Source organism: Zygotorulaspora mrakii, chromosome 1, assembly GCF_013402915.1.
Source record: "Zygotorulaspora mrakii chromosome 1, complete sequence".
Lineage (NCBI taxonomy): Eukaryota > Fungi > Ascomycota > Saccharomycetes > Saccharomycetales > Saccharomycetaceae > Zygotorulaspora > Zygotorulaspora mrakii.
In genome coordinates this window covers 1472203-1499411 of record NC_050719.1, presented here as the reverse complement: position 1 = coordinate 1499411, position 27209 = coordinate 1472203, and the positions used below count along the sequence as shown (strand labels likewise).

Genomic DNA, 27209 nt, shown 5'->3' with positions numbered 1-27209 from the left:
TCGACGTATGTTACCTCCTGAGATCAAAAGAGCATGCAACAAATGGAGGATTTTCAGCATCTGCAATCTCAACTGAGACCTTTACCTAATAACAGGTAGTTTCAGTGCTAGCAATGCTCAGCAATGCTAACTTGCTAGGACAACTGTCGTTGCTGTTAGGAATTTGCTCGAGTAAACGTGCAACTTTCTAGAGGATAGGTTGCCGCAAAGGTTTCGTGGAGTTTGAAAATAGCCATTTGGACCACCAACGTTTGCACGGGATTGGACAGCAGCTAGCTCACATCCGAGCAACATCTGGGCTTCAAATTGGGAGTGATGTTCCAGTTTGTCAAGTTTAGAAATTTGTTTTGACGGAGAAACTTGGCAATGTTCGTGCCCGGCGAGTTTCCTCCCAGTTTGTTCTAAAAAAAAACACAAAACGTTGCTGGACTGATCCACGACGAATGTTTGTTCAAAGAAGAATATAATAGAGGCTCCAAGACCGGCATTCTGTAGTATCAGTGTGTGGAAACCTTTTTTGGGTCCAAGTTCGTTTTTGATTGAGGTGGTAGGAGAAATATTTCGAAAGAATTCTTTGAAACGCTTACTTCGCAATGCACCCTAAGCATACTCCACTCAACCATTCATTTGTGCAAAATCAAAACCATCAAAACCTTCAACATCACAATCAAAACCAGCGAATCAAAGATTCTGTAGTATACCAACAAGGACCCTTGCTAATGGCTAATCAGTATATGAATTCACAGGCTGGGTATTATTCGCAGCAAACGACAATGAATGCTCCGCCAACTCCTTTCGACACGGCTTATGGTGTGACGCTCTTGCCATCACATCTTTTAATGGGCTCACCGTTTGTCTGCTCACCGGATCTTTTCCAACAAGGACATCAACAGCAAAATCATCACCATCGCCAACCATACAATCACTACAAGCTGACGCCTTCTTCCAACAGAAGTAATTCGAAAATGGCCAATGGGTTTCCACCTCCACCGGCGTTAAATGCACCTCCAGCTTCAAGAAGTGTGATTAATAGTCGTCACAATAGTTACTATCAGTTAGTTCAAGGATCTGCTAATTCGAAACTTTTTAAAGAGCCATTCATGATTACGTATACGGTATTACCTAAGGGAAACGATGAATACAGGACGAGGTCTTTATTATTTGAGCACGTTAGCACTTCGGTAGACTTACATTCCTTTGTCAGTAAGTATTCGAAATACGGACCAATAGAAAGTATTTATCTTTTCAAAGATAGCAAAGATGATAGTAAAAACTCAATATTGTTGAGCTTTTTATCAAGTAAGACTTGCTTGGATTCGTATAATAGTGTTTTGAGGAGACTTTCAGAATTTAAGAGTGAATTAAACTCGAAATTTTTAACTTTGAGCTTCGTTTCATTGAAATACAGACTTCAAGATAATTTTGGTGAAATTAAAGTCAAAAGTGGGAATTCCATTGAAGAAGACAAAGGAGAAAATGGTGATTCTTTAAGTGATGCGCTCAACGTTACTGCAGCCGCTTCGTTGCATTATGATATTATTAATAGAGGTGCTACAAGATCTATTGCCATTTCTCTTGAATCACCATGTAGAAAAGAAGAACTTTTTGATAAAAAACTTGATTTTTTGAACAGGAAGAAAAATCAAAATAAGAGATATGTATTAGAATCTGTCGATTTGGTCATTGCAAAAGAAGCAACTAGGCACTTTCCTCAAAACTATGTTATCCTTACCTTTTTGAACATTACCATGGCAGTTGAATTACTGGATTATGTAAGGTTGAATGCTACAAAGTTCGGATTTGAAAAATGCTTCTTCGTATCGGTGCTACCTCAAAAACCTACGGATGGACCCCAGGGCAACTCGTCTTCAATCTCCATACATGGGAAATCTATTGATAATATCGGTATCAACTATGGAAGCAAAAACGCTAGTCTAAGTAGTCTGGATTCCTCGGGTTCTTTTGTCTCTTTGAATCAAGAAATCGAATCGCTATCAAATAAATTACAGGGCATTCAGTTAGTCACACATACCATTGAGATTAAAATAGAGAACTATCCGGAACCTTTTTTTGCCGAGCATGATGATCATGTACCATATGTTAGTATAAGTGAAGTGGCTTCTCTAGATTTCCAATTATCGGAGGCACGTCCGCAGGAAATGCAATTAAACGAAAGTGCATTTTTATCTAGAGAATCAAGCATTAGCAACGATGCTAGCTTCTCGCCGCAAAATCATAGTCGTCAATCTTTAGGCTCTCAAGCATTGCCTATTCAAGCTCAAATGCCAGTTGATGCAATTAACTCAGCTTATTATATGGATTCGCCCAACTTAGGGCAGTCTATGACAAAACCAATAACTCAAAGCTTGCAAAGACAATATGCAAGTTCCGTCGAAGTGGCATCACTGATGGGTGGTGGAGTAGGAAACAGAACGATTTACATAGGGAATGTTCATCCTCGTTCTAAACCTGAAGATGTTTGTAATGTGGTTCGAGGAGGCGTGCTTCAAAACGTTAAGTTTATCAAAGAAAAGCATATATGTTTCGTTACGTTTATCGAGGCTTCCAGTGCTGTTCAATTCTATACAAATGCTTTCATCGATCCAATAGTATTACATGGCAATATGTTGAAGGTTGGCTGGGGACATCATTCAGGAGCATTGCCGAAATCTATTGCATTGGCTGTAACTGTTGGTGCAAGTAGAAATGTCTACGTTAGCTTACCTGAATACTCTTTCAAGGATAAATATATCAACGATCCGCAATATAAAGAGTATCATGAGAAGTATACAATACCAACTGAAAAACAGCTTCGCGAAGATTTCAGTCAGTATGGTGATATAGAGCAGATCAATCATCTAAGTGATGGCCATTGTTGTTGGGTAAACTTCATGAACATCTCTGCCGCCATAAGACTTGTAGAAGAGGTCAACAATGATGTCGGAGAGAAATTTCATAAGAAGTTTGATAACCGCTATACTGGCTTGATCATCGGTTATGGTAAGGATCGCTGTGGGAATGTCAACAAAAATCTGGTGGCCGGAAAAAACTCAAGATTTTACAAGAAAGTTAAAAAACCAAGTTTCAACATCAGATTAAACAAAATGGAAGAAGAAAGAAGGCTTAATGAAGAAGCGCTGAGAAACCAGCATAAAAATAATAGTGACCAAATATTACAATTCGACTCCCTTGGAATTACACTTGACAGTAGTAGCATCAAGAATTCACCACACACCAACCAAAATAACTTCGATACTTCCAATGGTAAGGCTGTTGAGCAGCATGCCAGTGAAAATTCCGATCAGGAAGGAGAAGAGCTGTTGAAATTGAGTAATGAAAGTGAACTTTCAAATGGATTAGAACCTTCTAGTCCGAATTTAAGGATTTCCTCAGAGCGGAATACTGAACAAGAAACGGCTTCTGGCAGAGTGGAAGATAGCGATGATGGATCCGTAAACTCAGAAGTATCAACAGATATTGAACTAATTATTCATACACCCATCGATGAAAAGACTGAATTTGAATTGGGAAATTTTGACGACCCAGATGAAAAACAACTTCAACCGAAACTTGAAGGTGGAAAAGTACAATTATCAAAACAAAAGTACATAGCTTCGTCTTTTGACGTTCCGTCAGTTAATTCTAATCCACCGATCGCACCTGCTACAATATCTCGCAACTATTCACTAATGGTCAAAAATCAAAATAGGATCTCGACTGAGCCACATCAAAGTTCGGAGCAGGATAAATCTCAAAAGCAATATCAAAACGGCCATAAACACACTATTCGAAATAATATTAAAAGCCGGCCCCGAAAAAATTCTAAGAAGCGCGATGCTAAAACGATTCCTGGGTCAGATGTCATGGCCCAATATCTAGCCCAACTCCAACATTCAACCTTCATGTACGCCGCAAATGTTTTAGGCGCCACAGGAGAAGTAGACAAGGATTGTATTGACGACAGTAGCAGTTAAAATCTTTTGGAATTAATTTGAAAGTCTTGCAATCATCTTTTACAAGGCAATAAAGGACAGTTAATGTATAGTCAACATTCATAAAATAACTAGCAGTAATACATACATACCCTACGTCTCGCTTTTTGTCAGCATCATTATTCTCGAGAGTTTCGAGATCTCTTTTTTTCTTTTTAGTCATCGGCCCCATGGTTACCGCATTCTTTTTTCTCGATTTTGCAATATTAAATGATGATGGATAAAGAAAAATCATGTACGTGCCTGTGATCATAATTCTTTATACATTTAGCGAGCTTAAGTTCACTTCTGCAATTGTTAGTAAGAGCTGTTAAGTTAAGAGAGTTATGTCCAAACCGAGCGAATGCCGTAGGGTTGATAGTAATGAATTACCTCGTGAAGAAAAATCAGAGATCTACAAGAATCAAACACTTACTCGTCAGAAAGAAAGCTCGTGGCAGGATCCGGACTATTTTGATAGTGCGTGGAAGGAATACACGTTTGTGATATCTGGTATGGTAGCACAACTTTTGAATCAAGCAGGAAGCACAATGACTTTGCCACTAATAAATGTTTTATCCAAAGAGCTAAATACACAAGAACACAGTGAATCATGGCTTATGGCTTCCTTCCCCCTTGTTTCTGGGTCTTTCATTTTAGTGAGTGGAAGATTGGGCGATATCTATGGTTTAAAAAAAACACTACTTTTCGGTTATATCATTTTAATAGTTTGGTCACTGATATGCGGTTTAACTAACTATTCAAACAGCGGCAAATTTTTCATCGTCAGTAGAGCATTTCAAGGCTTTGGTATATCATTTATTCTACCGAATGTTTTGGGAATAGTAGGAAATATATATAAGCCAGAAACTAAAAGGAAGAACATGGTTATTAGCTTAATTGGGATGTGTGCACCTCTAGGCGCTACCTTGGGAACGTTTTTTTCCGGCTTAATTGTAGTAAAATCAGAAAGGAATTGGCCTTGGACATTCTATGCGTACACAATAGCAGCAACGATCAATCTTTTCATCAGTTATTCTGTAATTCCTAATAATATACCCACTAATACTCACGGATTTTCTATGGATTGGATTGGCGCTGCTATTGGAATTTCGGGATTAATTCTGTTCAATTTTGTGTGGAATCAGGCACCTATTGTGGGATGGGATGTGGGCTATATAATCGCCCTCTTAATTGTTTCTGTGTTCCTGATAATAGGTTTTTTTGTCTTCGAATTGAATGGGGTCAAAGTTCCTTTACTTCCTGAAGAGGTATCTTGCAACCGAGCAAACATAATGATTCTGGGTTCAATGTTTCTAGGTTGGGGCTCATTCGGAATTTGGACATTTTACTACTTTCAAATTGTGTTGAACCTTAGACAGTATTCTCCAGTGTGGGCGGGAGGTACTTACTTCATGTTTGCAATTTGGGGGTGTATTGCAGCATTGACTGTTGCGTTCTCCATCAAACGTGTTGGACCAGCAGTTCTTTTACTATTTTCACTGATAGCTTTTGATTGTGGGTCAATTATATTGAGTGTGACGCCTGTACACGAAACATACTTCCGCTCTTGTTTGGGCGCAATGATTATATTATCATTTGGAATGGATCTTTCTTTCCCAGCAGCATCAATCATATTAAGCGACGAATTACCTATGCAATATCAGGGAATGGCTGGTTCTTTAGTAAACACTGTAGTAAATTATTCAATGTCACTTTTTCTCGGAATTGGTGGAACGGTTGAACGTCAAATCAATAAAACAGGGCTTGAATTATTGAAAGGATATAGAGCTGCTTTATATTTCGCTATTGGTTCTGCATCTCTAGGAGTATTGATTAGTGGAATTTTCGTCATGGAGAGGATTTGGAAGCATAATAGAGTTAAGAAAGCTTCACAGCAAAGTGATTCATGGGGAACTGACTAAATTAATTACTGATTTGTAAATATTGTGTTTAATTTGATAGATTAGTGTAAGTGTTTTTCTCAGAGAACATCACAGATGAAACATAAATAATCAAAACAGAAGCTGTGTGGCATCTAATGAAAAAAGTTCAACATTCATTTATTAATAACAAAATGTTTATTAAAGTCTTAAGATACTGTAATATTATACACAAGAAACGATTCAAATCATGCCATTTCCTTTCACTTGTAAAGGATATTTCAAATAGTACGGCCCTATTCTCTTCTTTTCTCTCTCTCTTTTTCCGCTATCATTGCCTGATCATCGTCACTTGGCTCATATATATGCCATAATGTATAATGAGGTAATCCACCTACTCTATACCCCATTTTCTTAGCCATTTTACCAAAGGCTTCTGTTTCTGCATGATTCTCGAAAGTGAAAGCAGGAAACTGCACACCACGCCTGAATAACTCCGCTTTTGCCAGAATTGATACTCCTCCAACGCCATCCAAGTCTATTACTTCATTTGGATTGCTATTTGCTTCCCTAGCATATGCTAAATGGAATCTCCAAGTTGGATACTCGGCATAGCCTTCGACTATGACATCGTCTTCATGCAGTGTCTTGGCTAAATCCAACGCTTGATTTGATTCAATCCATGAATTCAAATCGTATGGCTGCTCAGCATCCAAAAATAGCGGCAGCGGTCTCCAGACGTTAGGTACCATTACATCATAACCTTTTGACATCAAGTCTTGGATAATAGATCCCGGACATAATTCGACATCAGCGTCTCTCCAATAAACCCAAGAGTGATAAGGTTTCAAAGCATTAGCCGTTAGCCAGTTTCTAGCTCTGGCCATAAGTTTTCTCCTAATACCCTGAACTTTAACTGCATGCCTGTCACTGAAACCTTGTCCGATGTCTTGGCCAAAATCTTTTTGAAAAATTTGAACGGAACGGAAAGGTTTATCATAATTTTCATGAAAGGGGGGACTGAAAGCTTGCTTTACCTTATTGATGTAGTTCTGGTCCATATATGTTAAATACAATTTTTCTGTGCCTTTGCTAATCTGAGCTTCCGAATCAGTATCCATATCATAGAAAACTTGTTGTAACGTCCCATTTTGTAAATAGCGAGAATATGTCGTCAGTGCCTCCAATGTATGATCACCTTTAGAACAATCACTGACCAAAAATGCAAGATCTATGAGTTCATGCGGATAAGTTATATTCATCAAATGTTTAAACATGAGCGGTAAAACCTTTTCGGCATCCCTCAATGGCACACATAAAAGCAAATGCTCATTATTTTCAGCCCCATTAGCTGTACCTGCAAAATTCTGGAGCTCGTACTCATCAACTGTCGCCCCAAGTACAGCGGATACCTCTGTTTCGTATTTCTTCTTATCTTCAGCGGACAATTCGGCACCGCCAAACTCTGAGAGCAAATAGCTTGCTTCACCGCTCGTAAACTTACTGACAATCGCAGGATCAATAGGTTCAAAATCATAATCATAGTAAGCTTCATCTTCCAAAATGATGGTGCCATATGATTTTTGGCGTGTGTTTTGCCAGCTACTGTGCGATAGTGCCGTCGATCCCTTTGCTGGTCTCCATTCCCATGTCACTCGAGACCTAAAAAGCAACAAAAGCATAGCAACCAGCAACCCATAGGTAGCTATTCGTCTCTTCTGCAAAGAACTCCACGTAAACATTCTCATTTTGGGTTTGGGACTCAATTTTGAACGTGACACTGGTAGCCTGTAGTTGTCATCGCCCTTCTTCTTCCCTTTCAAGTCTCCCAAGAAACCCATCCTGGAGCTCGCACTAGTAATTGTCGAGTCAAAGGTCCCTCTAGTGGCTTTTTTTTTTAATTTAATTAACTATTATTGTTGTATTTGCTTAGCACTTTGGTTGAAAGGGAAACTAAAATCTTTCCGTGCAGAGAATGCCAGATGGCACGAAATCTTTTTAGAAATGCTAAAAAAGTCATGACAGTTGAAAGAAACATTCCGGAGACAAGATAGGATACATCGAATCACAACAATGCCCACAATGGAATTTTAGAGCTTTCAGTCAATCTAATATTTGAGACTATGCATCTTGACTTTTACGTGGAAAAAGGAGGCCCATAAACTAAAGATATATAAATTATAACCATGAGAGGTTAAATTCGATGCGATGGAAGCAGACAAAATTTGCGGTATAGAGCTAACAATCTCTAGTATATCTGCGGGAGTTGTTCTGCAACAACATCCGACTATACGGGAACCATTAGCAATGTATCCAGAGACCAGTGCAGGCCATTTAGGCAGATACGATTGGTTGGTCTCAACCCAACTCTGCGTAGGATGATCACATGTATCAACCCCCATTGCGATAGATTATCAGCGGAATCTCAGGAACTTCCATGTGTAACTGAGTCAAATCTACAATGATGCCTCCTATGTGCAACAATTGATACCAATAAGAACAAGGCTTCGATTTCTGACTTTCTTTCGTGAAATAGTTTGCCCATCTCACTCACTGTTGTAACGTCTCTCAAAGGCATATCATCGTTCATGGAAAGGTTGACAAAGAACGGTTTTGATAATACTGATTCGCCCATGAAAGTATGGCATTCAGTTCATATTGAGTGAGAGCCGTTTCAAACCCAATCATGTCGATATTTGAATTGTGATTGAAATTCTCTAGTAGTGGTCTGAAATAGCCCAAAAAGTCCACGCTCGAAACATCTTCATCAAAGTTCCTATGGTATTCAGTTCCAACATAGGCAGCATAAGTTTCGACACCACCTAAGAAGTACCGTTTCGCACCTGTACATTCACGGCAAAATGGAACAATGTCAGAAAGTAATTCGTTGGATTGCTCCAAAGTAGCCACATGAGTATTCTTCGAAATTGTATTAAAACTTCTTTAGTAAATTGAGGTAGTCAGGATTTGCGCACCACTAGCAAGATGTGTCTCGAACCTTGAACATATTTCTTATTATTTTTTTTTCCAGCCACTCACCATTATTATCCCAGAAACTTTATTTTAGAAACGGTACGGTTGACCATATTGGAGATGATATGTTCAATCCGCTGCTCTTTTTAATTATATGCCTTGACCGCCATCCAAAACAAGGCCTGTACTGCACCTTCACTTAGGAGCTGAACCAATGGAACACACATCTCGAGATGCTGAAAGGCAACCAAAAGAGAACTGGCAGTGAACGGCAGATCTTGATATCCCTGCAAGTTTTTAATTTTGAACACTTTCTTAGAAATTAGAAATTGATGAAGATAATCGTTCGTATTAAGCTACGAGAGTAAAGAAAGATTGCTTGATATGCCCTGTTTGATATTTATTCATGTTATGGACTAAACGCTATCAGCTTATGTCCTGTGAAATTCCTTGGATAAACCGCCGACGCCAGGAATCAACCATTCCCTCTGAAGTACTTCCGAGGCTAATTTTGCTAGGGACAGTGCTCTTGATTCGCTTTGAGCACATGATTCTATATATACTTTTAACTTCGGCTCTGTGCCCGACCCTCTGAGTGTGAACCTAATCTGTTCCCTATCGTCTGAGTTACGTAGTTTTGCTGCGACAGTGATCATTTGTGAAGAAGGATCGACTGGTAGCGTAGGCTTGTGATCCTTTGTATCCGATTGGAAACCTAAAGTCAAATCTCTAAAAGAGATGACATCGAATTCCGAACCAATTTCAGTAGGGTAGCATTTGCCAGACATATTGCGGTACTGCCTCACTTTAGCAAAGAGATCTATCAAAATTTCGGGTTTACTGACATAAAAGTATCCATTGTATTCCTTGAAGAAACCATACCGCTCGTAACCCTGCTTTAATAGATCCAATGGATTCTTGTGCGAGTTTGATGACCATAGTTTATAGGCCTGCAGAAATACAACGGCAGCACTAATTCCATCCTTGTCAAATTCCATTTGGGGAAACATATAGCCAATTGCCTCCTCAAACGAAAAAGGAATATAATAACCTTCTTGTACTAAGGAAATTGCACGGTTTCCAATCCACTTAAAGCCGGTTAGTGTATCCTCAAAATAGAATCCCTCAATTTCCGCCATTCTTTTTATCATTTGAGAGGAAACTGTGGAGCTCAACATTGCTAAGGGATGGGACTTTTTAAATTCCGTTGATTTTTGTTCGTAGCATTGGAACTCGTAATAAGCGAACAAGAAGCCTATTTGGTTTCCTGATAGTTGTTGCCACTTGCCAGTTTCTGGTTTCTTGACGGCAGCCGAAAATCTGTCTGCATCAGGATCATTAGCTAGTACTAAAGAGATACCGTTTCTATCCGCTAATGCAATTGATAGATCCAATGCTCCTTTCTCTTCTGGATTTGGAAATGAGACCGTTGGGAAATCAGGATCAGGCTTGCATTGCTGCTCAACCTCTAAATAGTCTCTCCCTGACTTCAAACCTAATATTTCACCCATTATGCGACTGAAAATAGAGCCGCCCACCCCATGCATGGCTGTGTATACGAACCACGGTTTTGCTGTTTCCAGTAAAGATTTAGTGCCCTCAATAACGAGAGACTTGCACATTTTTGAAACATATTTGCTAGTCATTTCCTTTTGAGCATAAATGAAGGTTCCCCTAGCCAGATTACTGTCGATTACCTCCTCAGACTTCCAAGCGTTGGTCCATAAATTCAAATTCTCATCAATGCTGGCTGCAATTCCCTTGTCGTGGGGAGGGATTATTTGGCAGCCATTAGCATAATAAACTTTGTAGCCATTATCCATCTTTGGATTATGACTGGCGGTAATCATGACACCAACTGAGGCTTCGACTTGATCAACGGTAAAAGGCACCATAGGGGTATGAGTAAAGTGATTCTTGTCATTGAGATAATAAACTTTGAATCCTGCTTCCAAAAACGTAGCCGCTGTAACAGCTGCAAATTCATGAGAGTGATGCCTATGATCGTGACCCACTACAGCCACTAAATTATCTGGAAACTGACGCTTGACATACAGAGCCAAACCCTGAGTTGCCTGAATAACCACCAAAGTATTCATTCGACTGAAACCTGCCTCCATACGAGCACGCAACCCTGCTGTGCCAAACGCAATTCTTGCATCGAACCGGTTGTGCAGCTCATTCCAATCCCTATTGCATATAAGGTTCATAATTTCCGAGCGGGTCGCCGTATTTCTATCTTGTGATAACCACCGCTCGCAGGATGGGCGCAAGAACTGTGGTATCGATTCATAATCTATTTCCCCATGAGTTGACATGTTGTTATGTCATCTAGTCAAACGTATTTCTCCAACACCCTAATTTGTAGTGGTTTATACTGTTAAGATTCTAAATTACAGCTATAAACTATTCGTTGCAAGTGATGATAATACTCAATCGGTCCTACATTGGTAGTTGATATTGCTATGTACAATATTATGCTAAAATTTAAAGATGTGATGCCAATTATTAGTCTCAGTCGTCCAATGCGTTTAGAAGTTCATCCTCTAAATCCGAACCGCTTTCATCATCTTCCTCTTCGGCTACGTCGGCATCGCGTCTAATGTGATACCTCTTAAGAGAGTTCTGATCGTAATTACTTCCGTCGATATCACCCAGAGGCCTTTTCCTGTCCGATTCTTCACTAACAGCCTTAGAAATTGTTACATCGTTAGTGGTAGCTGGCTCCGAATGCTGATTCCTTGAGTGATCAACATGTGACGTGGACTCACTCTCTTTCTGATAATCGGGGGCCCTTCCATCTTCTTCAGCATCTTGTTCTTCATACTCATCTTCATCTTCATCCTCAACTTCGTCATCTTCAATATCATCTAGAAATTCCTCATCTTCTTCATCGTTCAGCCACGAAGTTCCAGCGGCAAACAAATTGACAGTATCGTCTTTTGCAGACTTATCCACTGAGTTGAACTCCAATCCATGCCTTTCCTGTTCCTCTGCCATGCGTTTCCGTTGTTCTAGTTTTCTCTTGAAGTCTTCTAATTCCTGTTCCGTCGCAGGCTCTTCAATAATGAGCTCATATGGCTTCTCATTAACATGCTTCCAGGTAACCATGCACTCAAACACCCAGTCTGGATGCACAATTTTTATCTTATCATTGAGCGCTTTCGCCATCCTAGCTTTATATGTTCCAGAAGATCGAGTGATCACATGAGTAGTATTTTCATCTACATCTGAGAAGCTGTTAGCCCCAAACATATGCGTCCACAGCACAATATCCGCTTTTCTTATATCAGTACCCAGAGGTATTAGTCCAGAAAATACAAAGCTAAGATTTTCAAAAACCTTGCGTTTCATTATTGGCATCAGAGTTCTGATATTTGTATCTTGGAAGTCACCACGCTCGTAAGATTCGTAATATTTTTTGTGAACACTCATCAAAGTTTCCTTTAAATGGTAAAGCTCGTCATCATCATCCACAAGTAATCTCTGGTTATGCATATGTTTCTGTAGTGTAGCGAGAGGTCTATTTTGCTGTTGAACTTCTAATGACGCAGAATACTCAAGTTTTTTGGTAAAATCTTCTTTTGTTTCAGATGCTGTTGATTCTTCATTTGAGCTTATTTGATGACTGAGCTTCTCTTCTTGTCTTTTAACTTCCTCATCTATTTTTTCTTGTAGTATTTTTTCTGTGTCCATGATATCTGTGATGAGCTCGTCAGACTCTTTTTCCTTGTTACGCAGTCGCCTTCCAACTTGAAGCATAGTATTTTGTTGTCTGGGTAAAAAGTTCGAATTGATATCACCAACTCCAACAAAAAAATTATATGGCACTACTTTGATTAGATTAGGAGACCAATCCCATACGTCTCCCCTGTCATCGATGATTACTACCATTGACTGATCTGTCGGAAATAATCTTTCCAAAGATTTTTGGGTGAGGGAACCGTTTTCATCCCTAGATAATATACGATTTGCAAATAGAGATCCATCTGGATCGATAATTTTGGCAATTTCTAAAGCGTATGCTCTAGTAGCCATAGTATAGATATGCATCTCAAACAACGGAGCTATGCCTTCAAAAAACTCTTTAAGGCCTGGTCTAACTTTAACATAATAGCGGCATTGCCGTACTGGGGGTTTTGGTCCCATGTAGAATAAGGGTAGAATGGGTTCCTCTTCTAATGCAAACAGCTTGACATCTTTTAAGGTCTCATAGTTCGGGTTTGAAGGGTCATTTTTCCATTCACCGATGGTAGGATCCACACCACAATGTATCACAGTTTGATCCAGATCTACAACTAGTATTAACTTCTCATCCTTTCGTAACCTTGCTTTTAGATTGTTTTCAATATCTGCAGCTTCCTTTCTGCTCACCTTTAAATTTGTATCCGTATGTGATATGGCCAGATTTGTATTCAATTGATCATTTTCATCAACTTCTTTGCCGCATAGGGTGCACAATCCACCATAAACGATATCATGATTACAAGGCCTCGTTATCTCACAGATAATTTGACGCGATGAGGCCACTTCATCATCTTTGTCGACATTCCAACTCATGAGGCGACCTTCAAATGGGGCCTCAAAAAACTCAATGGACTCTCGAACCTTTTTCTTGGCATGTTGCTCAGTACCAGCGATAATATCGTTGTCATCTGGGGAATTGGCTATTTCCACCATATACCAAAACTTATACGCAAATAAACGATTCCCTTTCTCCACGTAACTACCGATTGGTGCAATCAGCTGGTCAATCGTAATGGGGTAAGGTAGACCATCTGGAGAGAATACCGGTGTCGTCATTAGTGTCAATGATTGTAGCACTGCGCTACAGTTTTCTCAACGAGGATGCGTGGAAAATGTGCTTAAAAAATCCACTTAAGAGGCTTATACAGTCACGATGTCAGACACAATACTAGCGGTTAAGGTCTTCTCAAAACAGGAAAATGGTTTTCTATGTTGCCTAGCAACTTTAATGTTTACTGATTATATCGATTACACTAAATATTTCACCAAACGGTTTTTCATCAGAGAGTGTCTTTCGCGTCTAACTCCAATGGCCGCAATAAAAATAATGAAAGTAGAAACATGATACAATGAAAATACTCAAATTTGATGGTATATAGTATTTACAGGTTCCGTAGGAACCGACGACGTTTCGTTGGTCAAGTAAATCGAAACATGATTTCATATTTCTATGCCAGCACTATCCTGATCATCTACATTCGCAATGTCATTAAATAAAAATCCAGTGCCATCATCATCACCTTCACTACTAGCATGATGTTGTTGGATATGACTCAAATCCCCTTGCTGTTTGTTGTCGAGATTTACGTGACCATTTGTCGGGTCTTGCTGGAAATTTTCAAAACCAGCGTTTTCCTTGTCAGAAATATTGTCCTTGATGGGCTGATCCGTTAAATTCAAATCCTGTGCAGGTTCCGGGGAAGTTACCTCTCGTGATTGTTCCTGCGGTTGAGAGTGTGATTGAAGTTCAAGATTAAAGCCAGATTGGCCCTCCTCATCGCTGCTATCCAACGATCCGAAGAATTCGTCTTGATGAGCCAAGTCCAAAAGGTTTATCTCACCATTTTTAACTTTCTCATTTGTCTCTTTTCTTTTCTGTTCATGTAAGATTTTCATCTTTGCCAGTCTTTCATCCCTCTTCTTCTCAGCGTCTTCACTAGCGTGCTTCTTTTTGATTTGTAGATCGGGAATACTTTTTAGCATACTAAAAAACGACCTTCTCAGCATTGTCTTGATTTCTCTATTTACTTGTTTTTTTGTAATTTTATCATTAGAGGATATTATTAACCTTGAACCCTTCAAAAATGGGTTTGTCTCCAATTGTAGAGCTTTTTGCTCAAATTCCACTACTTTTCTTCGTGCAATCTCGACACGACTTCTAGCGTATTCTTCAACATTAAAGTTTGTCTGCGGTAAAGTGCAGAAAAGGCCAGTAGAGCTCGAACTGGTGAAATTTCTCTGCTTTTTTTGCCTGCTAAATCCATATATAGAATTTGTCTCCTCAGCGGCTAGTTTTTCGTCGAAATCTGGTATAGGTTTATCACTTGTAGACTCAACGCTGCGATCCAATAAGTGTAATAATGCAAGTTCCGAATTCTTTCCTTCTTCCACTATTTTTTTCCTTATCATCACTTCGTCGGTTATTGGATGGTTGAATTGGGGAGTGAATTTATAGGTATGATCTGGTGGTAATGCTGGAAACCATCGGGGTATTGAATATTTTAGTGAATTGCTGGGTGGCACAAGTGTTGTCAAAACATTTTCTATTTGTTCAACATCGTCTTCTGCAGCCCCCGCATAACTCTCCTTCATCGCATGCAGTGAATCATATTCTTTTTTGAAGTTCAAACTAATATATTGTGACAGTTGTCCTTGTACGTCGAGGTCTGATGGTGACACATTGAATCCCTGCAAAAAAAGCTGTATGTCGCATTTTGCCATAGATTCTCTCCTTTGAATGTTGCTTATCCTGTGCAATTGTCCTATCATTTCATCAAGTTGATCATCTATCAACATCAGCAGATGGTCAAATGCAAATTTTGTCATTTCCGCATTCAGTGGTTTCAGTTGTAATGCTATCGCCTTAGCAAGGATTCTGTCAACGGACGTTTCTTGCGCCACATGGTTGACTTCTTTCAAATTTGGTAGCTTCGTTAGTTGAATGTACCTAGGCTTGGCTGGATCAGCCATCGCTTCTGGCTTTTTTTTGTTAGGAAAGTCAGTTATTTGCTGAACTTTACATTTTTTGTTTTTGTTCAAGTTCGTCAGTACGCTCATAAGAAATTTAAAATGTGGAGGAGCGTTCTTTGCAGGATGATGAGCATCAAATAAAGAAATATTTCTTACTAATTCTACATATGTTCTCAAGATATATTCAGTAAAAATTACATAAATGCGAAAAATTCGTTGCTATATGCAGTTATTTTGTTCATTCAGACATCACCGTTTAATAAGCTATCGAGTGCTCCCTGAACAGATCCACCGCTTCGTCTTAGCGCCGCAACGTTTCTATCAAATTCAAAAAATCCCATGTCATTTAACTGTCTCAACTGTTGTTCGTAACGTTCTTCAGGTGGTCTGTTGTCTTGTGCAGTAGCTTGGGGAGCTTGTGGCATTCCCAGCAAAGACGACAGCATAGAAGGATCAAATGCAGGTAAGCTGGCACCGGTGCCACCGGTGGTATCTGCAGCACCACCACCAGCAGATGCTCCAAAATTACCGCTATTCAACATTGCTGCGAATGGATTGCTACCTGGATTCAACATACTGGCCAATGGGTTAACAGCACCCGCATCCGCATTAGCATTGGTATCATTACCACGCTGTTCTTGCTGTTCTGAACCTGGCTCGCCTGGTGCAGGAAATGCAGCTGCACCATCTCCTCCTAATCCGCTGGAGCCCATGGTATTTGCGAGTTGCATGCCCTGTCTAAGCATTTGTGGGTTCGTCAACATTTGTCTGAAAAAAGGGCTTTGCAACAACTGTCTCGCCTGCGGGCCCATGGCCTGCAATTGAGGATTGGACTGAATCATGAAGTCGATCATTTGCGGGTTGCTCAACATCTCGTTCATTTGTGACTGCATAATAGGATTATCCAACATACGCAACATATCATCTTGGTTGGGCATGTTGGTCAATCCGCCATCAGGCCCGAACATATCAGCAGAGGGCAAATTGGTATAACCGGCGTAACGAGCACCCGTCAAATCGCTTAGCGGATTGAAGCCACCGGCTTGACCGGCACTTAAGTTTGAGGGTACGCTTTCGGCGTTGCCACCGGCATTAGCACTACCGTTGCCACTTCTACCAGTGGCCCCCGCCGCGCCAGTGGCGCCGCCACTAACATTGTTTCCACCAGATTTTACCAAGTGCACCGAATGCCCATCCAGTATATGATAGCTTTCTACCGTTTGGTCGTCTTTCAAAATCTTACCAGAGTAAATGAGACGTTGGTTTCCAGCTGGAATCTCAGATACCTTACTGATTTCTTCTTTGAACTCTCCCACCGTCTTACTGGCGTCTATGCTAACCTCCCACTTATTTTGACCCGATTTAATATAAACTTTGATCATCTTGCAGCACTACCCAAACTTCAGATACTTCCTAGATCGTTGCAGATCCCGTGTCACCGCTGATCTCCTTATTGATATTGTTGAAGTGGCCTTAAAGATCAAGAGTCCCCATTACTGTTGGACGTTGCAAACGACGTGTGTCCGGACAGCAAAATCAAATCGGACACTTCACCGATATTATCAAGAGATAGGTAGGATACTATGAAGGGAAACAATGATACGAAAAGAAGATAGCGCCTGCAGATTGTTGCATTGTGTTGCGGTGATGCCCGACCATGTTCAAGATTTGTTTACATCTATAAGCTCTCTACTGCCTCCACATAAAACATAATGATTGCACCCTTGTAGCTCCACCCGAAGACGCTCAGCGAATTTGTACAGAAATGAGCAGCTGCAGGAGTAACTTCTTTCTGGTTAACCAGGCGTCATCGTGAGCTTAGAAGGGCCTGATGCAGTGCAACGTAGTGATCAACTGTAATGATGATCGCTTCGGGTCAACCAGCACGAACGATAGAAGGAACAGTTGCTAATATGTGCTATGACTGCTAGCATCCCTGTAGGATGCTAGCTGCAGAAGCAGTTTAGTTACAGCCGTTATTATATAGTCTCTCTCGTTCTTTCGCTCCTGGTGGCTGGAGTGTTTTGACAAAATACAGGAAGAACATGTGCGTATAGAGAGGGATCCAGCTATGCTGCTGCAGTTCCCTCTCTCTATAGTATTTCAAGTGAATTGACAGCGCGGTCATCGCCTGGCCTCTCTACTTCTGCACAGCTACTTGATTCTCAAGGTAGAGAGGTGACGGACACACCCTCTTCCTTCTTGAAAACTAGCGTAACTGGAATGAATTCAAGAAAATCATCAATTCTTGCAACAATCCGGATACCTAGTCCAAGTGCTCTGATATGCGAGTGTATCTCCAGAAAAGCTCAACATGCGAACTGTCCACAGTATAGCTGTACTTCGTCTTAATAAGTTTCGATTTAAAACGCACTCATTTCCAATGACGAGTCTGATACTATTGCACTATCTATGTCGAGGATTGCCGAAGGCTTTCGTAGAACATTTTAACAGAAAAGGAACTGATTACTATTTCAACTCACATCTTATTCCTTTTCAAGAACCGCGATGAAACCATTTGCTGCTAGAATTACTGTACGGGGTTACGCATTTATGGATCGGATCACAGAAATCTGTCTTTCAACGTTTATCTATATTGGTTAGAAGCTTACGGCCCTTCTTTGCATAAAAAAAAAAAATAAAAAAAAAAATGAAAGAAGCACTTGAAAGCGGTTCAGTTGAAACATCTCTGACTGATCTTTATCACATCTGAGATTGAATTTGTTTACCGAAATAGCGTGAAAGTGGTCTAGTGAAATGGCAAAGACGTTGGCTCAAGGGAGAAAACCTGGCAGCGGTAGGAAGCCGGGCAAAGGTAAAACGCTGAGGGAAGGAAGAAAACCAGGCAGTGGTAGAAGGCGGAGAGTTGACGAGGAAGCTACAAAAATTCAGAGCAGTGAATTGCATGGCATTGAGATCTCAAATGAATGTATTCTGGGAAGTTTGCAAAGGAACATTAATAACGAATTGTCTACGAGGGACATGGAGGCTGTGGATGCCCTTCGAGGACTTAATACGAGTCCGTCACAACAGCACCAACAGCTTTTGACGCCTGAGTCGACTGCAACACAATTCAAGTCGATGCTCAGTGGTATGGAAAGTACTCGTCCTTCCCAGGATTTCATAGACCTAAACAGAAATTTGAGTTTTACAAACGGCTTTTTGTATGCCAAGAGCGATATGAAACCGGATGACAACCATCTCATGGAATCGAACGTGTTGACGGGTTTGACGAATACATCCGTACCGGTGGGTGTGCCGGTTGCAATTTCGCATTCGCAAGAAACCAAGAGTCATGAGCGTAGCAGCAACGCCAATCAAAACATAAACCAAACCAATGGGGAAAAAGTGCTTATCTTAACGTAATATCCGCTTATTTACATCGATCACAGCGCGTCTCAATTAAATACGTTACATAAATTCATATATAGTTGTATAAAGCTTATAATAGTTGCTACCTCTACCTAGGCTTCAATATCCTTTTTTTTAGTATTTGCGCAAGAAGCACCTTCATGTGAAAAGTAATTATGGTACGCTACTCATCTCAAATAAAAACCACCTGCCATGCTAATACCTACAACGCGGTCGAGTGCACTGTACCTAAGCCCTATTGCATAATAACAACTGTGAAACTCATAGCAGCAGTAAAGCAGGGATTAAGAATATGTTAGTGCTTCAGCAAAACTATGACGAATTATAGCTGCAGAGCTCAGATTATTCTTGACAAAGAAAACTGCGCTGCTACGGCGACCATACATGTGGGAACACAACCTTTTATAGGCATCCGCTGTTTCAGCAGACAAATAGCGATTCCAGAGGATCACATTTGTTTTACCCTCTACTTCAGTACAGGTTGAACTTGAAAAGGAAGGAACAGACTTCTTGCGTAATTTCCTGCTGCTCTGCAGTTCACATCTCTATGAAGCAAGAGATGCTCTTTGCCCTGTATTTGCTGAATGCAGTAGGTGTAATCGGGATGATCAGGGTATTCAGCTGCTTTGTGAGTTTAAGTCCTGACAATGCTAGTGTGACTTTTGGCAGCTGATACAAATGTCATTTATACAAAAATTGCTTGCTACAACGGCCTGGGACACCTCTATCACAATATGTCATTTACCGCAATTTTTAAGCACCTTGACTGAGATTTTGAAAAAAGCTCAACTCTTCTCTTTTATATGTATCCTTTCTCCCCTTACTCATTGCAATATGCAAAGCTACTTCGAGAGCTTCAACTACTAATTCACCAATGATGAGGCCAGTTTTTCAACATTTGACTTTTCAGAGGACTGTATTGGCCCTTTCGCAATGCTAAGTATATCAGAAAAATCTGCGACCTTGTTCAATGTCCATCACTAGCAGTCAAATTCCTATCAGAAGGTGAAAATGGGTAAGAGCTTAATAGGCTGCCGACGTATACTCGGTAACTCATTATGTAGTAGTGATTCGAGCACCTGCTTCAGTCACAACGAATGGCTTCATGAAAATAAGGCGGCAGAGTTACTGTACAACGTCACCAGCTCTTCTGAGTACCGAAATGAGTCTTGCAAATATTTTTGCTTCAATTACAAAGGGCATAGTGGTGTGGTCAGCCACTCTTTAACATGTCTTATATCATGTGATTTATAATGTGCCTCTATATGAATACAACGAGCTCATCGAAAGTTTAGCATAAATATTCATTTTGAAGAAAAGCACACCGTAAGTAAAGGTAGTGTAAAATGGACTCGTTTGAGGCTAGGTTACAGTTTATATCTGTGATTAAAAACTTACAAAAGACACTGAATACTCTAAGCTCAAATACCAATGATAGCACAAACTCTAAGTCGCCCAACCTTGGTACAACCATTGCAAATGATCCTGTACAGTTTTATTTGAAAAACTACCGACAGCACTACGAAGATTTTCACCAGTGCCTTTTTGATACAGCAAGTAAAATGGATTCTTTAGACAGACTAAATGTTTTGCTTTACTATTCGAAGATCATTAGTATATTGAAATCTCAGAATTCGGAGTTCAACAAGAAAGTGTTAGACCTACATATTCTGCCCTCACTGGATAGGATGTTACTGCTTACTTTACCTTCTAAGGATTGGAAATCACTCACAAACCTCGAGTTTTGCATTGACATTTTCAAATCTTTAAATTCACTTTATGACAATATGGTCGAATGGGATGATTCGATTAACTTTGAAAAATCTTGTCCCATTGAAGAGGTCTCTTGGTATACACCAGAGGTTCCGGGAATGAGTCCACAAGAAGCTTTTACCAATTCGTCTTGTATACTAAAGGATAGACGTGCTAAACAGCATTATCTTTATGACTACTATAAGAGGAATGGGTTGTGTAACGTACCTTCTTCGAGCTCGACATCAACAATAATACATCGAATGGAGAATGATAGAGAAAAACACAAGAGGAGAAAGGAGAGCAGCTGGGTTCTTACAAGGCCAAGTAACAGTCTTTTGGATCCGCACGAATTTCAAACGCTTTGGAACTTAGAGTCTTGTAATGGACTAACGAAGGATGACTATAAAAATATCAAAGATCTCAATACAATAGCTCAACAGAGCTACTTAGTATAATTAGTAACAACATGGTTGCGACCAAAGCCTATGCAGAGTATGTGTGTATCATTAACACTTAATCTCGATGCTTTCAGCGAATTGCAGTCACAGCGCACGGCCTAGCCTTTCTGTATGTATCATTATAATACCGATGCAAACTCGATCAAGTAGTTAGTCATAACGAAATAACCTTATTCTGCTTAGTCATTTGCTACTGCGGAATACCGTTTGATTGTACCGGATTATAAAAAGGCCCTTTTTGCTCCTGGACCCTGACGTACAATCACGGTATTGACATTGACATTGACATTGACATTGAAATTGACACCGACGTCTTTTATATCCATATTGGTGTCTGACTCTCTATCTGAATCTTTGATGGATAGTGCAAATAATGTTGGGAATGGATATGACTCTCCTATATCATTCAACTTTTCAAATAACAATTTAGGTGCTCGCGGTAGACAAAGACCCTCAACTGCGCTGCAACCCAGCGGGGTGAGAAGGGCCTCAACATCAAGCTTGCTACGTTTAAGGAAGTCAGAATCTAGGCAAGAAGAAGATTCAACTCAAGATACTGACAAATGCCGGTCTGAATCACTTTGTAGAATCAGTAATTGTGCCTCTAATGGGCATGAAAAAAGGTTTATTGATGTTTTACCGTCCTTCGAAATGTATAACGCATTGCACAGGCATATACCACAAGGTAACGTAAATGCTGATTGCCATTATTTCCCTCCATGCTATCAAGAAGTTCAATCTCAAAGAGATTCTATGCTGACTTCGGGTGAAAATCCAGAATGCAGCTCCTTGGATTTTCGTCAGCCAAACGCTTTGCTGCCTGCTTCAGCAGTCTGTCTAAACAATTTGCATCCGCTCTCGACTCAACATTTTAACATTGTGGACACGGGTTCGAGAGCGTCAGCTGAAGACCGTATTCCGATAGAAGATGATTTCAACGATGCAGATAATATCAACATAGATAAGTTGTACACTTTACCGAAACTTGCAACTCCAATAGATGTGGACATTAGAGTGACTAAAAGCGCTTCACAACCTCATAAGAAACCAGAGGATGAATCCATTTTGAAAGAATATACTTCAGGCGATATAATTCATGGCTATTGCGTTGTAGAAAATAAGTCCCCAAAGAACTTAAAGTTCGAAATGTTCTACGTTACGCTTGAGGGCTACATATCAATTATTGATCGCGAAAAGGGGAAACGAACTGTCAAGAGGTTTTTACGAATGGTTGATTTGAGCGCCAGTTGGTCATACTCTCACATAGACGTCAGTTCAGGTATCGAAGTCATACCTGGTGATGTGGATTATGATAATGCCATCATTGGTCTAAATAATAATCGAATATTGGAGCCAGGGGTCAAGTACAAGAAATACTTCATGTTCAAATTACCAAACCAACTACTAGATGTTACGTGTAAGCAGGAGCAATTTTCGCATTTAATGTTACCACCCAGTTTTGGTATTGATAAGTATAGAAATGGGTGTAAATATGCTGGAATTAAAGTCAATAACATCCTTGGTTGCGGCCATCTTGGCATAAAGGGCACCCCTATTTTAACCTCAGATTTATCCGATGACGTTTTATCCATAAACTATACCATCGATGCTAGATTTGTGGGCAAAGATAAGAAAACACAAAGATTGAATATCATGAGGGAGCACGTTTACAATTTGAGAGTAATTTCATTCGGGTTTTACTGCCCTGTCATCGGCGAAAGAGCTTGTACTCAGCAGATAACAGATTTAATGAAACTGGTAAAAGAGAAACTCAATGCTCTAAAGCTGATCTTCGAACGATTGGAAAAGAAAGAACAAATAAAAGAGACAGACATCCATAATACAGATTTGAGTGGCACTATAGATGGCAATACAGAGCTTGACGCGGCAGAGATATTGCGTCTTAAGATGCATCAATTGCATCTTCAAAATAGGGTTGGTGCTCAATCCGACGTTTTGCATAGGATGAGAAACTCAAAGGACAAAATAAACGAACCTGAATGTATCGAAAAGGAACTCAGCTACAAGTTGAAACCAAAGAGCAACTCGAATTTAAAAACTGGTCTATTTAATGGATTTCGAAGTTCGAATTTCACTTCACAAAAACCTGAAAACGCTCTTGCAAGGTCCAATAAAGCTGGATTAATAGTGCTTACAGCAGATATTCCGAAGGCGGCTTTTTTGCCTTACCGATCTCCCTCTTTATTGAGGAAAAAGAACAAACTAGATGCCAAAAATGAACACGATCAAAAAAACTGGTTGCGGCTGGTAAGTGCTGTTCCTCAGGACTGTAGAACGGTATTGAAGGAATTAGAAATACGCCTGAAATGTACTCAGTCCAACAATAGCCTTCCTCATAACCCTCCAGAAATACAATCATTGACTACTGAGTTAGTATGTATCACAGGACGATCAGATAACTCTATTCCTGTGAAATTAGATGGATTAACGCTTATGAACGAAAGCAAAATGAATGATATTAAGCAAAAATTCAGCAGTTATTTATCGGAAATTAAATCATATTCTCAACAGTTTGAAGAGCGCATTGAAGAACTGAACGGAATCTATTGCCAGAGTGGAATTTCTACTGTTCCCCACGAAATGAAATTTACAGATTTTATATCGCCACAAATGTTGAATGACATTGAAAGTATAGTTAACTTTCAAACAAAAATTGAAATCCTCACTAATTTTTTCAAAAAGCAATTGGAAACTCTAAAAGATGTCTCTCAGGACAAAATTTCTTCCAGTTCCTCAAGTTCTTCATTGAACAAAAGTAGCTCAAGTGGGTTTTTGAGTACGACATTCAGTGGGTCTTTGACAGATACCTCAAAACTAGCAAAGTTTACAGAACAACTAACGCATGAATGGGTTAAAACAAGCCCTCTCACGTACACGAGGACAGTTAAGGTCAACTTAGAAAATAATCTAAACAACAGAGATACAATAATACCAACTTTTGAAAGTTGCCTATGTTGTCGTTTTTACTTTGTCCGAGTCAATATTAAATTTGGCAAGCATATTGGTGCAACAAGTATAGATATACCGGTGAGTGTTAAAAATCTCAGTTGCGATTGAAAGTTATATACAAATTTGCATGTAAATAAGAGGGCCTTATATAATTGATAAAGGAAGATAAAATAATTAAAGGAAAGCTGAAAAAAGAAGTTAAAATTAGTTCAGACTTTGACACCCCAATGGATAGCGCACGTACCAAATGTCAAACTTTCATATCCAGCGCATTGAAAGCCGGATTTTTCAATCATCGATTTGAAAGTTTCCTGATCTGGGAACCTCTCAATGGACTCCACTAGATATTGGTAAGAATCATGATCATTAGCAATAAATGATCCCATAACAGGTAGAACTTTTGACCATTGCTGGTACACAACATCAATCACAGGATTTTCAATTTTTGAGAACTCCAAACAGTAAAAAATACCACCTGGTTTCAAAACTCTATATGCTGTATCTAGACCAGCTTGAATGTTGGTGAAATTTCTAATACCAAACGACACGGTATAAATGTCCTTTGAATTTGATTTAATTTGGTCCAGAGTTTCACCGTTCTGAACAAGAAATCTAACTCTTGAATCATTGAAATACTTCTTTTGATTTAATGCTCTTTTTTCACCCTCTTTCAGCATATCCGCATTAATATCTACTATATCCATGGTTGACGTTGTATCGTGAAATTTTTCCTCAGCATGATCAAGAAGCCCAAACGCAATGTCACCTGAACCTCCAGCAACGTCAATGAAATGCAGTGGTTCTGTAGAGTTTGGTCTCTTACCAGCATCCAACTTGTTAATAAAGCGATCTTTCCAGCATCTATGGATGCCTAATGACATGACATCGTTCATTATGTCATATTTAGATGCTACTGATGAGAAAACGTTGCCAACCAATTTTTCCTTCTCATCTTTGGGAACAGTTTGGGAGCCAAAATGGGTAAATTGTGGTTCAGAACTTCCAATGTTGCTGCTAGAAGAACTAAAAACCCTCGCTGTTTGCGAGAGAGATCTAATGGCTCTAATGGGACCGAATTTAGCAATGCGCACCACATTATAGGCCTTTGATCCGACCATTATTTACTGCAACTGTTTGAAACGCTTTCTGGTTGCTCTGAAAAACTAATTGCGTCTTTGGTAGTACCAAAATATGTATGAAATCAATACGGATCCTTTTTCCCTATTGAACTTGACATTTTAATGCTTCCCTAAGCGTCCGCAAGGAAAAACTTCCCACAACGTCACAAAATGCCACGACTATAGAAAAAACGAAAGTTAAACATTTTATAACAGACTATACTAAACAGTTTTGAGGATACTCAATGTTTTTGAATCTTTATGTCGTATCTTTTTGAGAAACACATGAGAGTGCATTGGTGGGTTCTGCGTGCGTTACAGATTATCCAAGTGACAAAATGCGTACTCTCACTTCCGGTTCATTCACAATCTGAAAAGATGCCAGACACTAGCTCAAATGTGAGTACTGATGAAGGAAATGGGAAGCAATCTTTGAGAGAGATGCTGAAGAAATTGTCCAAAGTTCAATTTGAGGAAGAACTTTCAGCTACAGAGAAAATTGAGCATGCAATCAAATCTCTACTCCAGGAAGACGCAGACTGTCTCAATGTAACATGGTATAATATCGTTCATCACTCCATATTTGGAAATGGGAAAATATGTGCTTAATGTGAAAAAGGTATTATATATTTGAGAGAACATAGTAAGATCAAATTATAGTTTTCAGGCACTACATACATTACATATTAAAAGAAAAATTTCAATTATTTTGGTAGACCAGTCTTCGTGTCAATCAAACATTCGTCAGTTGATTGCGGACCTGGACCAATATGGGTCAAGATGACTTTAGTCACTCCTTTATACAGCTCCTTATCCAATTCGACTTTCAATTGATTTGAGATCTTTGAATCGAAGTCAGAGAGAAATTGAGTCAATTCATCTTTTGAAAATTTGGAATCCCAACCTGGCACTTCAGCAAAAAGTTCATAAATAAATGCAAACAGTTTCGATTCATTTTCTTCCAAGTAGTACAAGACAGCGTTTGGACCAGCATCAAAAGTGTAGGCAACTATAGTTTCATTGTAGAAAGCGTTAATGAAATGACACAGCTTGATAATCCCTTTCGAGACATCGTTCATGTAAAAGATTGGTGGGAACGAGTCTAAACAAGTAGCATGGAAAGAGTTTGAATCCTTCATAGTTAATTCAGCAAATGTTGGCCAATCTTTCTCAAGTACTGCTTGCTTCATTTCGACGAATCTGTGTGGCACAACATCTTTAATTCTATGCTGAAATAAGTCAGAGGTTCCCACAGTCAACTGCATACCGCTTGTTGAAGGCGTGTCCTTTTTCGAAGCGCTAACCACCAAAATGGCTGCCTTCATGTTTGGCCAATGCTCCATTGGTGCTATCTGAACTGCCTTTGAATCAGAACCATCTGCTTTTTCACCCATTTCCCAAGCGACGTAACCACCAAGTAAAGATCTACAGGCTGAACCAGAGCCCTTTCTGGCAATCTTTGAAATTTCTGAGAGCGAATCGGGAAGCTCATAGAGCTTTGCAATTGCCATCACCAAAGCTGCAAAACCTGCTGCAGATGAAGCCAAACCTGCAGCAGTTGGGAAGTTGTTTTCCGATACAATAACTACATTCCACTTGGACATTTTAGGCAGATTTGAGTCTTCATCTTCCAGCTTCATTCTCAGTTTACGTAGATCTGCCAAACAATTTTGAGTCCTCTCACTCTTCAATGATTCTTCACTACCATTCAACCACAATTTATCTTCTGTAATCTCAGGGCCAGTACAAACTGATGTCAACGTTCTTAAATCTTCTTGAGACAGGGTCACAGAAATGGATGAATTTGTTGGTAAATTCAAAGTTTTGTCTCTTTTACCCCAGTATTTCAATGTCTATTGATAGAAAATCAATTTCAACATTGTTCTATCAGTTAGTAAACGTGTTTCAATAGGATGTAAACAAGGTTAAAATGCTTAATACATACAGCAATGTTTACTGGAGCTGTAGTGGATGCGACGAATAAAGTCATTG

At 39.7% G+C, this 27209-nt stretch overlaps 12 protein-coding genes across 12 annotated transcripts; 5 read left to right on the top strand and 7 right to left on the bottom strand.

The window, feature by feature from the left end:
• Window positions 1-593: 593 nt before the first annotated feature.
• On the top strand, window positions 594-3974 carry NAB6 (Nab6p; the record flags this gene model as incomplete). Its single annotated transcript, XM_037286670.1, has 1 exon — window positions 594-3974. One exon carries the CDS (start codon window positions 594-596, stop codon window positions 3972-3974), a length of 3381 nt encoding a protein of 1126 aa, XP_037142565.1.
• A 344-nt stretch (window positions 3975-4318) lies between these two features.
• On the top strand, window positions 4319-5896 carry ATR1 (borate transporter; the record flags this gene model as incomplete). Its single annotated transcript, XM_037286669.1, has 1 exon — window positions 4319-5896. One exon carries the CDS (start codon window positions 4319-4321, stop codon window positions 5894-5896), a length of 1578 nt encoding a protein of 525 aa, XP_037142564.1.
• A 254-nt stretch (window positions 5897-6150) lies between these two features.
• Window positions 6151-7695, bottom strand: VAN1 (Van1p; the record flags this gene model as incomplete). The annotated part of the gene is made up of 1 exon (XM_037286668.1): window positions 6151-7695. One exon carries the CDS (start codon window positions 7693-7695, stop codon window positions 6151-6153), a length of 1545 nt encoding a protein of 514 aa, XP_037142563.1.
• Window positions 7696-9258: 1563 nt separating this feature from the next.
• Window positions 9259-11145, bottom strand: PRM15 (phosphoribomutase PRM15; the record flags this gene model as incomplete). The annotated part of the gene is made up of 1 exon (XM_037286667.1): window positions 9259-11145. One exon carries the CDS (start codon window positions 11143-11145, stop codon window positions 9259-9261), a length of 1887 nt encoding a protein of 628 aa, XP_037142562.1.
• A 196-nt stretch (window positions 11146-11341) lies between these two features.
• On the bottom strand, window positions 11342-13630 carry FCP1 (protein serine/threonine phosphatase; the record flags this gene model as incomplete). Its single annotated transcript, XM_037286666.1, has 1 exon — window positions 11342-13630. One exon carries the CDS (start codon window positions 13628-13630, stop codon window positions 11342-11344), a length of 2289 nt encoding a protein of 762 aa, XP_037142561.1.
• A 384-nt stretch (window positions 13631-14014) lies between these two features.
• On the bottom strand, window positions 14015-15631 carry TAF8 (Taf8p; the record flags this gene model as incomplete). The annotated part of the gene is made up of 1 exon (XM_037286665.1): window positions 14015-15631. One exon carries the CDS (start codon window positions 15629-15631, stop codon window positions 14015-14017), a length of 1617 nt encoding a protein of 538 aa, XP_037142560.1.
• Window positions 15632-15786: 155 nt separating this feature from the next.
• DSK2 (ubiquitin domain-containing protein DSK2) lies at window positions 15787-16926 on the bottom strand (the record flags this gene model as incomplete). Its single annotated transcript, XM_037286664.1, has 1 exon — window positions 15787-16926. The coding sequence occupies one exon, from the start codon at window positions 16924-16926 to the stop codon at window positions 15787-15789; it is 1140 nt and encodes a 379-aa protein (XP_037142559.1).
• Window positions 16927-18301: 1375 nt separating this feature from the next.
• On the top strand, window positions 18302-18910 carry DAT1 (Dat1p; the record flags this gene model as incomplete). The annotated part of the gene is made up of 1 exon (XM_037286663.1): window positions 18302-18910. The coding sequence occupies one exon, from the start codon at window positions 18302-18304 to the stop codon at window positions 18908-18910; it is 609 nt and encodes a 202-aa protein (XP_037142558.1).
• A 1352-nt stretch (window positions 18911-20262) lies between these two features.
• On the top strand, window positions 20263-21126 carry CTK3 (Ctk3p; the record flags this gene model as incomplete). Its single annotated transcript, XM_037286662.1, has 1 exon — window positions 20263-21126. The coding sequence occupies one exon, from the start codon at window positions 20263-20265 to the stop codon at window positions 21124-21126; it is 864 nt and encodes a 287-aa protein (XP_037142557.1).
• A 360-nt stretch (window positions 21127-21486) lies between these two features.
• On the top strand, window positions 21487-24207 carry BUL2 (ubiquitin-ubiquitin ligase BUL2; the record flags this gene model as incomplete). The annotated part of the gene is made up of 1 exon (XM_037286661.1): window positions 21487-24207. One exon carries the CDS (start codon window positions 21487-21489, stop codon window positions 24205-24207), a length of 2721 nt encoding a protein of 906 aa, XP_037142556.1.
• Window positions 24208-24308: 101 nt separating this feature from the next.
• On the bottom strand, window positions 24309-25217 carry COQ5 (2-hexaprenyl-6-methoxy-1,4-benzoquinone methyltransferase; the record flags this gene model as incomplete). The annotated part of the gene is made up of 1 exon (XM_037286660.1): window positions 24309-25217. One exon carries the CDS (start codon window positions 25215-25217, stop codon window positions 24309-24311), a length of 909 nt encoding a protein of 302 aa, XP_037142555.1.
• Window positions 25218-25921: 704 nt separating this feature from the next.
• MVD1 (diphosphomevalonate decarboxylase MVD1) lies at window positions 25922-27207 on the bottom strand (the record flags this gene model as incomplete). The annotated part of the gene is made up of 2 exons (XM_037286659.1): window positions 25922-27070; window positions 27163-27207. The coding sequence occupies 2 exons, from the start codon at window positions 27205-27207 to the stop codon at window positions 25922-25924; spliced, it is 1194 nt and encodes a 397-aa protein (XP_037142554.1).
• Between the last annotated feature and the right edge of the window lie 2 nt (window positions 27208-27209).